The sequence below is a fragment of the Hibiscus syriacus genome, unplaced genomic scaffold (assembly GCF_006381635.1).
Source record: "Hibiscus syriacus cultivar Baekdansim isolate YM2019G1 unplaced genomic scaffold, ASM638163v2 tig00010968_pilon, whole genome shotgun sequence".
NCBI lineage: Eukaryota > Viridiplantae > Streptophyta > Magnoliopsida > Malvales > Malvaceae > Hibiscus > Hibiscus syriacus.
In genome coordinates this window covers 1,404,050-1,418,749 of record NW_024062239.1, presented here as the reverse complement: position 1 = coordinate 1,418,749, position 14,700 = coordinate 1,404,050, and the positions used below count along the sequence as shown (strand labels likewise).

General features: G+C 32.5%; 1 protein-coding gene and 1 pseudogene across 1 annotated transcript; both read right to left on the bottom strand.

Annotated features, from left to right (window-relative positions):
• Nucleotides 1–3,917: 3,917 nt before the first annotated feature.
• On the bottom strand, nucleotides 3,918–6,087 carry LOC120204485 (protein NTM1-like 9). The gene is made up of 5 exons (XM_039204562.1): nucleotides 6,026–6,087; nucleotides 5,418–5,572; nucleotides 5,076–5,323; nucleotides 4,611–4,718; nucleotides 3,918–4,511 (listed from the first exon to the last, which is right to left on the bottom strand). The coding sequence occupies exons 1-5, from the start codon at nucleotides 6,085–6,087 to the stop codon at nucleotides 4,077–4,079; spliced, it is 1,008 nt and encodes a 335-aa protein (XP_039060493.1). The 3' UTR covers nucleotides 3,918–4,076.
• Nucleotides 6,088–6,748: 661 nt separating this feature from the next.
• On the bottom strand, nucleotides 6,749–10,372 carry LOC120204465 (annotated as a pseudogene).
• Nucleotides 10,373–14,700: the final 4,328 nt, after the last annotated feature.

Sequence of the window (14,700 nt, the reverse complement as noted above, 5' to 3'; positions counted from 1 at the left end):
ACTAAATAAATAAATAAATATATCATAAAAACAAAGAAAATAAAAAAGAAAAATAATTAAAAAAAATTATAATATTAATTTAAAAAAGAAAGAGAATTCAATTAGAATAAATATTTAGTCATTATAAAAAAAAGTAATCAAACATAATAAAAAAATAAAAAAATAATCTAATTAAGAAGAAAGGAAGAAAACACATAGTAAGAATTAAATAAATTTAGAAGGAAACTAAAATTAGAGGGGGGGAAATAAAAACTAATGAAGTTAATTTTTTTTAAAAAAAAAACCATTCACAAATTAGAAAGAGAATTAAAAGAATTAGAAAAAAAATTAAAAAGGAAATAAAATGTAGATTAAGTAACTTCTTTTAAAATAAAATGAATGAGTTAATTCAAAATTTATTTAAAAAGGATTATTGGAAGATGACCAAAATAAATTTTTAAAAACAATAACAAGGACATCAATAATTATCTCCTACCCAAGTAGGAACACGAAAATTCTATAGGAATTTGGATCGGGTATCAAATTATTTAATTTAATATAAGTCTCAAAATGTCAAAATACAAATAATTTTTCTTTCTTCAAAATTTTGGATTTTTTTAATAAAAAAATAACAATAAAAAAATGATTTTGACAATCAATATCCACCAATGATTTTCATTGAGAAACTTCAAAGAAGGATAAATATATGAAGATTCAATGGAAAGCCTTTATCCTTGTTCGTCGAGTTTCTCCCTTTCATCGTGATTTTCAAATAAAAGTAATATTAAAATCGATTGAAAAATAAGAACAAAAGCAAAATAACAAAAAAATGAATTGGTCGGTATCCATAAAAAAATCCTTAAGAAAGGCTACTTAAGAAAATCTATTTGAATGCCTTTTCCTCATTCATCAGTTCCTTCTCATTCGATGATTTTTTTTAAATACAGATCAAAATCAACATAAATAATAAGAAAAAAGTAAAAAAAATAAAAATAAGCAAAACTAATGAAGAAATCATCTTTAGGTAATTTTTTTTTTCTTTCTATTGATTGTATCCTCCAAATTACAATGTTTTGATGGCTCCCTCTTTTTCTCTTTTTCCCTTTCATTTTTTCTCTCCAATATTTTTTCTAAAAATTGTGCCTCTCAAAAATTTTCTCAAAAATAATGTGTCCCTCTTACATAAGATGAGTGTTTATTATCAGCTCCCAAAAACCCAAGAAAACTCAAGCATCTTTTTATTAATGCTAGATATACTAATTGAAGGGGAAAAATCCTAAAATAATAAAAAGATCCTAAATTGCCCTAAATAAATTATGGAAAGTATAAAATTGAATTGCATTACAAATATTCAATAAAATTATTGAAAATTCCTAATAAATTAAAATTCTCGCATTAAGCCCATATCCAAATTTCTACACACATTGTCTTCATTAAAATAAACATATCTTGAGTTTCCGATATTCGAATGAGGCGTTCCAAAATACACTGGAAAACTAACTGAAAGCTGGTCATATTTCAAGAGGACATCATGCCTTAGAAATGCACGAATCTCGCTTGAAAATTTGTTGTAAGTTTACTGATGTTTCATGCTTCAAAGTAAGCTTCAATAAAAATGTTTGAGTCTTGCAAAAAAAATATGTCGAAAAAAATTTTACGCTGCAACTTGATTCTACTACGGCCGCAACCTCCTTGAGAAATCATAGGATGACCTGCACGCAAGTTTGAATTCTTAACCATCTTGTGCCTATCCATGACACCTTGAGCAACATTCGAACTCGCAATGAACCCACCAGCTTGATCGAAGCTTCTCAATTGAGACTCAACATCAACAAGATTTGAGACGAGCCTCCAACGCGTTGAGCCATTTCACATTTCTAGTATTTCCAACCCAAAAAAAAAGAAGAAAGAAAGTACCCGTATGGGTAAAACATTAACAATGCACAAGAAACAAAAGAAGGTTTACAGGTTTATCTCTTTTCAGTCACCCAAAAAGGAAAAAAAAACTTGTCTTTGGTTGGGAAAACTTTATTTTACTGGAAAATAGTAGTGGACGAATCAAAACGAAGCCAGATTTTTCATGGAAAATAAGAAACGTTGCACTGTCGATTTCATCATACAGACGCACGTGCGGCGAATTACATAAAAATAGAAAGAAAATCAAATCTACAAAATTAACTTCGATTTGACCTAGTTTAGAAACAAAATACAATGCAAAGTAGTAAAAAAGAGATTTGGGAAAAACCTTTTAAGAACAGATTGAGAATCAAAAGTCCTGGTGGTGGAGGTAAGTTGTTTTGATCCAGTGGTAGAGGCTACTAGTGTTTTTCATGCGTATGCATTTATCGTTGCCATTCTCTTCTCTTGCTTTACGAAGAAGAACAAGAAAACAGATCCACAAAAGGGTTTTTTACCAAAAGAATCAAAACCAAAGGGAAAATTCAACGGTTTCTCCTCAAAAGAAGGCAAAATATCATCTTCTCCGCTTGGGTCAGCTGTATAGAATAACCCATTTTTGGAAGCACTGTTTTCAGTCGAAAGAAGAGGAAAACCGTGAAAGTTTCGAAGAAGCTAAGGGTTAAAGTGATAAACTTGCGGCGTTTGTAATAACAAACGCCACTAATGTACTGAGAAATTATGGCGTTTATTCAAAAACACCATTAATGTACAAGTTTATAGTGACATTTGTCTAAAACCGACACTAAAGTATGAGTCTTTAGCGGCATTTGTCTAACAACCCACTAAAGTATGAGTCTATAGCGGTGTTTGTACAAAAATGCCACTAAAATACAAGTCTATAGCGGCATTTTTATAGAAAAAGCCACTAAAGTACTAGTATTTAGCGGCGTTTTTTCCAAAAATGCCGCTATAAATCCATTTTATACGACTTGTTATTAGTCGTAATAATAGCAATAAATGGCCTCCACCTAGAATAGTTGCAACCTTCTCATAATCAGAAACAGACACAACACATAGAACCAAAGCATCATAAATTTCTTTAACATATGAATGGCACGTATACTAAGCTCCCCTTTTTCACTATTTTCAACTTATGATGCAAATTCATTATGGTTGTAATAGATCTACTAGTAAAAAAATTAGTAACCATATTTCATAACTTTGCCGTCGTCTTAGCCCAACAAACTAAGGAAACAGCGATAAACTAACAATGGATAGAAGCCAGGAGACCAAAACACTATCCTGAGCAACAAATAGCTCATACTCGTCATTATCAACCACTTCACGAGTGACAGTAGCAAACGGTGGACGAACAACTCCGATGAGAAGCTTTTCAAGCCAGTGACTCCTTACGGCCAACAGAATATGTTGCTTCCGCTAAAGGAAGTTACACTCATCAAGAACCACACTAATTCGTTTATTGGTAAAGATCTCATCAACCTTGACCAAAGAACCTTCAAACACAGTCGGAGCACCACCACCAAAGGTAGCTTCTTGCGACAGCATCACGAGCAAATCCAACCACACACTAAAAAATACACAAGAGAGAAATTCTCAGGATCACTGAAATCTGATACCTTGTTGAACAACAATTATAAAGGAAACTTTGGAGTGTAATCATTGTAAAGAATAGCATACAATACAAGGTAACCCTACTGGTATTTAAGCTCATTGGTCTCTTGCTGCCATCTTTGACTGTTGATATCATCGGATACAACGTTTTAGAAGACTTGAGATTCATTAAAATAAATTTTCCAGTTTTCTGGTATATGCATGCGGTCAGATTTATATATGCGCCTAAAGTTCATATTGACAATAAATCATATGATATATAATTACGATTAAAACAACAGGTAAATAAAAAAAATCAAATGAATACATCTTAATTTATAATTTATGCATACACATACACGACAAAATTACATATACATATACATATTGTATCTCTATATTATTACAACTTTACATTTTCTTTTAATTACACATATATATGTATATATATATTGTCTCTCTGTATTATTACAACTTTGCATTTTCTTTTTGAAGTAGTCTGAGGGCACAATCCTATTGAACTTACATGTTTCAGCCACGGCGAAAGTCATCTTTCTCACACAAACAAAAAAGTTCATCAACATCCACTAAAATGGAATTAAAGAAATCATATCATTCATCAATGCCAGGTTGATGTTTAATCTCATTTCTTGTTCAGCGGTGTTAGGTTGACATTGAATCTCACTATCTTGTTCATTGGTGCTAGATTGATGTTGAATCTCATGGACATACCCATTAGAGTCACGAAACAATGAGAAATCGTCATGAGAAAGCACACTTTCCTCATACACACGGGATTGCAATGAAGAAGATGCAACATATGTCTGATCATTCTGTTCATTGGTGCTAGTTTGATTGTGAACTCCATCAAAATCATCACTACCATAAGCAGCATTAATGGAAGGCACCGTCACATGCTCATCGTACATCTGTGATTTCTGCACAGAATCATCCTCATGTTCAACTTCAACGGAGTCATTTATCAGTGCCAGTAACTCTTCAACATCAATGACCGATGGATTCTGATTTACAAAAAGAAAACAATTAGTTCATCAAACTTTACCATTTCCATACTCATCAAATATATGTTGAAAAGCTACATTAGAAGGTGCGTGTCTTACGTCAAAAGGTTCATCTTCTGCAGCATTACTTGGCTGGCCTTCTTCACCACTTGAAATGCCAGCCTTTTCATCATCTTTTTTCTTCAATTTACAAAGAAAATACCCTTTCTGTACAAAGAGAATGACAAAACAACTTAGTGCAAATAACTCGCAGCATAATCAGCTTTTCAAATTAAGAGTACAACAAAGAGAAACAACGCAACAAACTGGGATCTGCTATGAATTGCAAGAAATTATACTATCAAGTTTGGGGAAACAGCAACAATTCTTCAAAATTGAATTCTCTAGAGCTAAAAAGTTCAAGAGTTATTAATCCTATACATGAACCGAGTATAAACAAAGATAAATCTTTTAGACGTATAAACAAAGATAAATCTTTTAGACGCTAACACAAAAACATCCTATAACCGAAAGAGAAATTTGAAATGATTACAATAATTCAGATTTAAATGCAGAAAAAAATACCTGGTTAGGGAGAGTATGAGGCAAAGTGTATTCATGGATGACCCAAGCGGTCCGTTTTCCTTGAGGATAGCGACCCTCATAGAAAACCAAAGCCTTCTTGGTACCAATTCCAGCCTTAGCTTTTATACTCCTATGTTTACCTGTTAATTTCCAGTAGCCAAGCTTGGTTGTCCTCTTGACCCGTTTACAATGGTTTCTTCGAGAAAATAGATACCAAATCCGATCATTAGATCTTCTTGCTGAAAACCCTGTAAAACAAAACACCAAGAAAGTGAGAAGAATCTGGAAAAAAAGAAGAAGAAGAAGAAGAAGACGACGACGATGGGCTAAGTTGAAACTTACCGGGTAATTCTCCAGGCTCCCAGTCGCTGAGGTCGCCGACGACTTCACCGATAGCTTGGACAGCAGAATCACGATCGAGTGCCTTATTACATAGGTAATGATCGATGAGTTCTTTATCAGTTGGGTGGAACCTGTATCCAACGATGTCGTTGCAGCTACACTAGTCCATCTCATCAGATACTTGAGAAGAAACCAGAAGGGTAATTCAACAAGAAGACGATTCCAAGAAATTAGACAAACAAAGAAAACAAAAAACCCTAATTCCCGTCCCTCAATAAGAAGGGTCAAGGAAGGTGATCCCATGAAAATCTTAGATAGATAGGGTAAAACCTTTAAATGAACAAAAACTCCTTCCTCAAGAAGTTGTGGGAAACAATAGGGTAAAATACGATTTTCATCACACAACTTTAATTTATTACTATTTTGGTCACTCAACTTTAAATTTTTTAGCTCGTTCACTCAATTTTTAAATGATTTCCTTTTATATCACTCAACACCAAAATGATTAGATCTCTACAAAAAGTCAAATTTACAGCCAAACTACGTTTTAGATCCTTGTAAAAAGTTGTTTTCTTTACTTTTTTTCTTCATTTTATGTTTCCTCTTACATTTCTTCCTCACTTTTCTCGGTCTCTACCTGGATCAACCTAGATTTTGACTTACTTTCCATCGTTGATGGGTGTACACTCAGTAATGGTTCTTGAGTAATTGAAGATGGTATGAAAGGAGCATATGACAGTGGTTCAAGTGGCAAGTAGTGATTTAAGTATTGCTGAGTGTTCAATTAATGATTGATTGAGATGATAAATGTTAGAATGAGAAATGGGAATGATATACAATAGAGGGATTATCCAGTAAAATGTCTAACTAATTAAAAAGCAAAGTCAATGGAAAAATATAAAAATAATATTAATACAATATTAATTATTATATACGCGAATCAAATATTAATAAAATAATTTACAATATTACGCTGTTAGAGTGAAAAAATCAATTTCCAAAATTAAGTGATCAAATGTGAAATTCTTCAAAATTAAATGACTAAAATAAAAATAAGGTTAAAATTGAGTGATAAAAAACATAATTTACTAAAAAAATATTAAGTGGGATCCCCAAAATTGAGGGATATAAAACGTAATTTACTAAAAAATATTAAGTTGGATTTACCAAGGTTGTAATGTAAAAGTTGAGTTAGATTTCCACAGATTTATGTGGGATCTTCTTTAACTGTTGTAAACTTGCCCCCGAAGTTTTGGCCAACCGACATTATCTTTTTTTGACAATGCCACCGTCCATTCAACTTCTTACAATTTTCAATTGCCTGTTTGATGTGTGCCCCCACTTGTCTAAATCAAATCTCTTTGACACATCTTCGAACACCGTAATCTCACTGGAGAGAATACGGCGGTGAAAGAGAGTAGATTTGGGGCCAAATCCCTTTCTCCACTTCACGGGGGAAGAGAACTGCTTTCTTTACTGCAACACCGATAGCTTCTTCTTCTTCTTCTTCTTCTGCTTCTTCTTCTGCAGTGCCTTCATTCATGTCTGCTAAGCGGCACTCTTCATCCATATGTTGCAACCATGTAGCATCCCAAATTCCCTGCAAACATGTCAATCAATTATTGAACGTTTCTACAAACAACGGGTCAAGGATATGGTTTTTTTTCTGCATGATGACTTCAACATTCTGAATGAAATTTGGTTTTGTGGAGAAAAGTTGCCTTGAATATTACATCGACTTAAAGCTATTTTTCAGATAAAAGGTTACATCAGAAATGTTGCCAAAACTTATTGCAGTGACAATATGTGTCCATACACAAGTAAAATTAACTTTGAAACAAAGTCATACATTAGTGATGCAACACACCTTAAATTCTTCATAGTTTAGAATACCATTTCCATTGGTGTCTGCTTGGACCCAGAGATCTTTTTGTCTCCTCGAAGCTTAATCCGTAAGAAAGACCAGTCAAATTCACCTGTAGATGGTTCGGAAAAGGTGAGAATTTTACCACTCGCATTATATACTAGGGTACTATATTAAGGAATTGAATGAGAAAATAACTGTCTAAGTGCATCACAAAAAGCTGAATATGTTACATGGTTGCTGTTATTCTCGTGGCAAAGGCATCATTTTCGGACAATGAAACCTTTTTAAGTTGATACTGTCACCAATAAAATGGGAATTAAATTTTAGATGCAGATCCATGATAATTGGTGATATTCATTTGTAAAAGAAAACGTAAGACACATACATTTCCCATTATGCTCCTACTCCTAAGATACACAACTCTAAGGTAGAATCAGAGAGATGATTATCAGATTCCCGCACCAGTCACTTGACAATTCCGTCAGTAACTGAAGCCTAGGTAACAGATTTGAAAAGTGGTTGTAATGTATAAGGTGGTTATCAGCATGTGAGCAAAGTATAAGATATGGCCTGCCCTGATGTAATTGTCTAATGGCGTTCAAGTTTCGATTACTGCAGTAAGAATTCAGTGAGCAATAATTTGAGTTACGAAGCCAAAATACAGAACTATAAACAAACAGTTAAAATGAAAAACGCAGAACTAACCTTTATTATACCAAAAGCTGCTTCAGCCCAACTTATCTTCAAAGGTTTTTGTGATTTATGAGGATTAAAAAGCCATATGAAATCAACAACACAGATGTTTCCCCTATGATTTCTATGGCTAACCCACTGTAGGATACCAGAGACACGACGAAGAAAGCCGACATATTTAATCAGTAAGCATTGCAGACTCAAAAAACATAGTGGTATATTGATAAATAGGTACTAAAATAAAATATGAAATATACTAACCCTATGAGCATCCGCATCGCTGTCTGTATATTCGTGTGCAATATAATAAGATTATACAAATCCATCGGACCTGAGGAACTTGTAGACATGTCCACGTTTGCTTCCATTCCAGTCACTGCAAAATCAATAGCATTAAAGTGGGGAAATGAGACCACGGAAAGTACTGGGGAGATCAAGTGATAAAACCAAAGATAATGCTTACCCACGTAGTATGACAGGCATCTGGCTGAGTTTGTTTTCTCTCTGATATGTTTCCAGATATTGTAGTATTTGGTAAACCTAAGAGAAGAATATCAAAGCTAGAGATAAGTCAACTCTGTTAACATCAAAAAGAACTGAAAAAGACAGTGGACTGGTACACGGACATATTTCATAAGACGATAACATTTACCTGGTGCAATCTCACAATGGATAAACTGGAATCATGAGGAAATAAAAGGTGGGTGTTGACAATGATAATTTCTTGTTCAACGCTGTCATTCTGATTTCTTGAGAACGGCGCAATTAATCGAACATGTAACAGTTGAGCAACACGATCTCCAAAGTCATTGAAGAACAGCTCCCCATGGTTTAAAACCTTTAAGTATTCCTTGTGTATAGCAGTCAACAAACCTATGGAAGTAAAATTAATAAATGTTCTCAACCCTGAGACTAGAAAGCACTTGAAATTCAAATTGAATCATACCAACCAAAACATCAAGAACAAAAGTAATTGAATGTAAATCTTGCAGGATGATCTACACACATTATAAGGACTGTAAACAGCCCAAGAAGTATGACCATCCTTTTCCCATGTAGCTGGCAACCGAAACCACAGAGCAAAAGGAAAAATATGTAAATTATAATGGAACTAGTTCAGCCTTCAATAGGTGAGAAATGCTCATTCTTTTGTTTACCCTATTCTGTAGGAGCCGATCAAAATGGAGGATTTGCATACTGAAAGTGGACAAGTAGAAAATAAACTTCCAAACAAAACAACACTCAGCTGCATCAAACTACAACTAATATTACACAATTGTCTGTCAAGCTCTCAAATTATCTACTGATTTTGACTTGAGTTAAGCTTAATATACTTGAACTTGGTACAACATCACATAAGAACATCCATAACTGTCTAATCTATAAACAAAATCTTAAAACTGGGCTCCAGTATGAGAATAAATACGTTAAAGTGAGTGCACCATCTCCTCGGTTGTTGCTTCTTGCAAGCTTGAAGGTATCATAGCCTGCAGCACCAAGCCTTTCTTCATACATATGTACCAACTCTTCATTTCCAACCCAAAATTCCTAATCATTGAAGAACAAATAGTCATTAAATAAAGGCTTATGTCATAAGTGGAGGCAATAGAAGAAAAGGGCATATGAAACCCACCTGGAGACAGATAATGGACGACCTTTCGTAAAGCAACCAATTTAGGATCTTCGTATTTCTAGCCAACCAAAATGCTCTAAAATCATTCTCTCGTACACTCTGATTCTGTTCCATAATCATCAAAAAAGACAACGAAATGAGCAAAATTTACAAACGTTAAGACATCGATAATTGCAAGAGAGGGGTAAAGAGAGAAAGCAGTGACACTAAAAGAGAAAAGAAGAAGAAGAAGAAAAATCACATGCTGGTCCCATCTCTTGTAAATGGGTGCTAGGATGTTGAATGTGGTACAAGAAACGCAAGGCTCCTCCATTGTTGAACAAACATAACCAGTGTCTTTAAAAGGAACAGAATCAGTTTCACTGGAATCCACATTAGCAACATCAGAGTCATTGTAACATCCTGGCAACAACACCTTCCACACAAAAAAAGGGAAATGTTACAATACAATAAATTGAAAGAGAAGCAAAACCCAAAGTCTGAAACAAGAAAAAGATCCCAAATTTCCACAAACCATTTCAGAATTCTTTCCACTTAGATTGTTGTTGAAGTAAGCAAGGAGAAAGGAGGAAATGATTAAAGGGAAGAAGCAGAAAACGAAGATTTTGAGAAGGGTGGGTTTATTGAAGTAAGATATAGGGGTTGGCCTTAGCTTTGGGTTGTGGACTGAGTTTGATGGAGGATGAACTCTAGTGTCTTGATTCATATGGTCGAGATTGATGGCACTCGAGGGGAAGGGGAAGGGGAAGAGGGTAGGAGAGTGGCGTTCTGTTCGGTTGATTAGAAACAACGGCATTCGAGTGCTCTCTCGGTAAATACCTGGCTCAGGTCCTCCAGCAAGGATCGTTTTATTTTGGGTAGACTACACATTTAGTACCCTACTACCATTTTTAATCTGTTTTGACCATCTAATTATATTTTTTAAGATCATTCCTAACGTTACGTTTTGGTTTCATTTCGACCACTCATTAAAATAAATTAATAGAAATACTGATGTGACATTTTTAATTCTTAGTGATGACGTATCATTATCTTATCCTGACACATCAACATAATCGTTATATTTTTAGCAATAGATGATCAAAATGAAACTAAAACAAAATATTAAACATAATTTTGAAAAATAATTATAGTTGACATATTAAAACGGAACAAAAGTAGCCCCTTTTTTTTACATTTAACTATTATTTTTTAAAATTATACATAATATTCTGTTTTGGTTTCATTTTGATCATTTATTGTTAAAAATTAATAGTATTATTGACGTGACATTTTTTAAAATTATTTCAATGATGACATAACATTATTTTATGGTGACACATCAATATACTGTTATTTTTTTAACAATAAATGATAAAAATGAAATCAAAACATAATATTATACATAATTTTAAAAAAATATAATTAAATAATCAAAAGAAATAAAAGTAATAATTAAGGTTGAGATATATAAGAAAGCAAGGAACACTGAACCTAGAGAAGAAATATAGAAGAAGGTTGAGATATATAAGAAAGCAAGGAACACTGAACCTAGAGAAGAAAGTAGTCGCAACTAGAGTTGTAAAAAGATGACCCGACCTGTAAAACTGACTGAAATCGACTCGAGTCAAAACCGTTTTTGACCTGCACTTTGGCGATATGAAACCGACTTGAGTCGGAACTGATATTGACTTAAACCCGATTTGGACCTAGAAATTATGGATCTGAACCCGACCTTCATCCGACCTGAGAACGACTTGAACCCGAATTGAACCAAAAATATGATACCCGAACCCGAACTGCATCCGACTGATATGAACCCGAACCGGAGATTGACCTGGTAAATAACTGGTATTACCCGACCTGTTTTCAACCTGACATGTTTTTAACCTGATCTGTTTTTAACCTAACCTGCAAATGATCGATTTGTTAATGACTTGATCTGATATTTACATGACTTATATATTACCATGGACAAAATTATAAGATTTTAATAAAATTATGAGTTTTTTAACTTATGATGTAATTAAAAAATTAATATGATTACTTTTTAAATGTTATAATAAAATATTTATTATGATAATTAAATTAATAAATAGACCTATTATATAAAATTATTTAATAAAAGTAATAAAATTATTTAAATGTAAATTAGATAAAACATTATTAATAATGCAAAGGAAAATTAATATAGTTTAATTTATATAAATTATATAGTTTAATTTATATAAAGAAAAAAATAATATTAATAATGAAAGTATTTATTATGTAATATATATTAATGGTTTACATTATTAATATAAATAATTTTGGCAATAAAATGATAATTAATTTGAAAAAAATGAACATTAGTATTGAACGTGATTAAATCTCTAAAATATAGATATAAACCATACAGTTAATTTTGGTACAAAAAATTATCTAACAATTATAACATAAATGAAAACTAATATAAAATATAAAATTAATTGATAATGATAATTTAAATAACATTTAATATAAAATTTGATTAACATTTGAGTCAATTCAAGTTGAATACAATAAAATGAAGAAAAAAATTAAAAAAGTTTTAAGCTCTCAGATCTTATAACAAAAATGTTATAAGGCTAAAAGCCTAACTTTGCTACCATAAATTTCTTCATCGAGCTTTTATATCGAAATAGCTGCCAACATTGTTAAATTACGGGCAACTTTTAAAGCTACCAACATAATTTAACATGAGTAGCTATTTCGAAAAAAATGTCAGTTTCAACTATCTATTTAAGTCAGACCAACAAAATAAAATACAAGGCAACAACAAGCAGGCAGCAGGAAGCAGTAGCAGGCAGTAGGAAGCAGTAGCAGTCAGTAGGAAGCAGCAACATGTAGCAACAGCAATAGCAGGAAGATTTTCTACATTAAACAAACATTTAATCAGCAGTAAAGCCAAAGGGAATACGATGGCCAACAGTGTCAAACATTTCTGACTTTACCAAACCTTACATAATCAAACATTCAACATTGTTTATGAAAATAAAATTAATATCAATAAAAATCAGAATGTGTTACTTTGGACAGAAGCATCCTACAAAAAAAAAACAAAATCATCAATTAAAATGTGTTTCATATACTGTTAAACATAATAAATACAATAAGTAATTAATAAGTAAAAGTTACCTTTAAATGGAAGAAATAAGACTGAATCGTAAATTCCAATGGTTTCACTTAACGTTAACACCCTAAAAAATTAAAATTAAAATAATTAATAAACTGTTTGAAATATTAAGATTAAAATAAAATAGAAAGCAATTATATCATACCTTTATATAGCAGACTTATTAACAACAGTAAGGTAGTCTTCATCCTTTTCCTCCGGCTCAAAACCATACAACCAATTACGGGTTGTAACAAAAATCTCAACATTTTTTGGTAAGAGTGAAGCTCTTAATTTGTTCAAAATTCTACCTCCCATACTAAAGGACGATTCAGATGCAACTGAAGTAATTGGAATAGCCAATATATCTCTCACCATGCGAGAAAGTACAGGATATGAAACACGTTGATTTTTTCATTACTTTAAAATATCAAAGTCAGATTCTCCAGTACGAGGGAAAAAGAGCAAACTGATGTACGAGTCAACATCAGATCGTCCACTCCTTGAAACAACTAAATTGGCATCAAAATTCTAAAAAACAAAAGACAAGAAATTAGTAAATAAAAATAGGAAATAAATAAGTTAAAATTCAACTAGAAATTATATTAACTAACCTGAAATAAATATGATTTTCTAAATGTTCAAGGCCGATTGGAACTTGAGCCATTTATGTCTAAGGATGTGTTACTTTGGACAGAAGAAGAAGAAGAAACACAAGGTGCATTTTTTTGAATAAAATACATATAACTCAAGAAACTCATCATAAATGAGACTTACCCTCTGTTGAACCTCATCCTAAACATAAAGAAAATTGTACAACTTTTTAAGCAGTTGTAATTTATATCGAGGATCAAGTAAAATAGCAAAAGACAGAATCATTGAGTGGTCAGACCAATATTTCTCATAAAGCTCAAGCATGGTTCCTGCCATTGCAGAAATACCTTCACAAAGATCATTATGAGCATCACATAACAATTTCTCAATTGTAACAACGTTAGCCAAATACAAGTTAGAAGTGGGATACTTAGAAACAGAGAACAGAGTAGTAATTTCATAAAAAGGCTCAAGAAAATCAAAGATTTTTTGAATTCTTTCTCATTCATAATCAGTAATGATATCCAACTCATTTTCCCTATTAACAAACAAGTTAATCCCTAATCTAGCCTCAAGTGCCCTATAAAATCATCAAGTAAGTCGAATTCCAACGAGTAGGAACATCCAATACTAACTTACCAGAGAAAGAAGAATCATAGTCTTTAACAGCTAATTCAAAGGTACAAAGTCGAGAGTCCGAAGAATCAATAAACTTAACAATATGATGTAATTTATTAACAGAATAATCAATTACCTTCAAACCTTTTTGAACTATCAAGTTCAAAATATGGGCAACACACCTTATATGGAAGTACTTACCATTGCAAGGAAGAGGAGAAATGACATTCAAATCATTTTTCAGTCTCTTAATCATTCTATCATTTGTAGAAGCATTATCAAGTGTAATGGTAAATGCTTTTTTTTAAGACCCCATCCACATATCATCTTTTTCACAAACTTAAAGATAGACTCAGCATCATGAGGAGGAGGAAAACGAAGAAAATTAAGTATTTTAGACTGAAGTTTCCAGTTATTATTAACATAATGAGCAGTAAGGGAAAAATAAGAACGTGAAGTGCAGGCAGACCAAGCATCACATGTAAAACAAACACGACTTGAGACAGAATGCATTGAATCAAGCAGTAATTTTTTATGCTTTTCATGCTCCAACATGCAATACTTAGTAACACTATACCTAGATATATCCTTAACAGAAGAATTAAGGTATTGATGTAAAACCCTAAGTTTATCAGGCTCAACTATACTATATGTAATAACCATGACACAGAATAGCATCAACAAACAATTCACAGTATTTGTTTTGATCAAAATAAGCTACACTATCTGGATTTTCAGTAAGAAAATCCTTTTATTCTTTGCATTT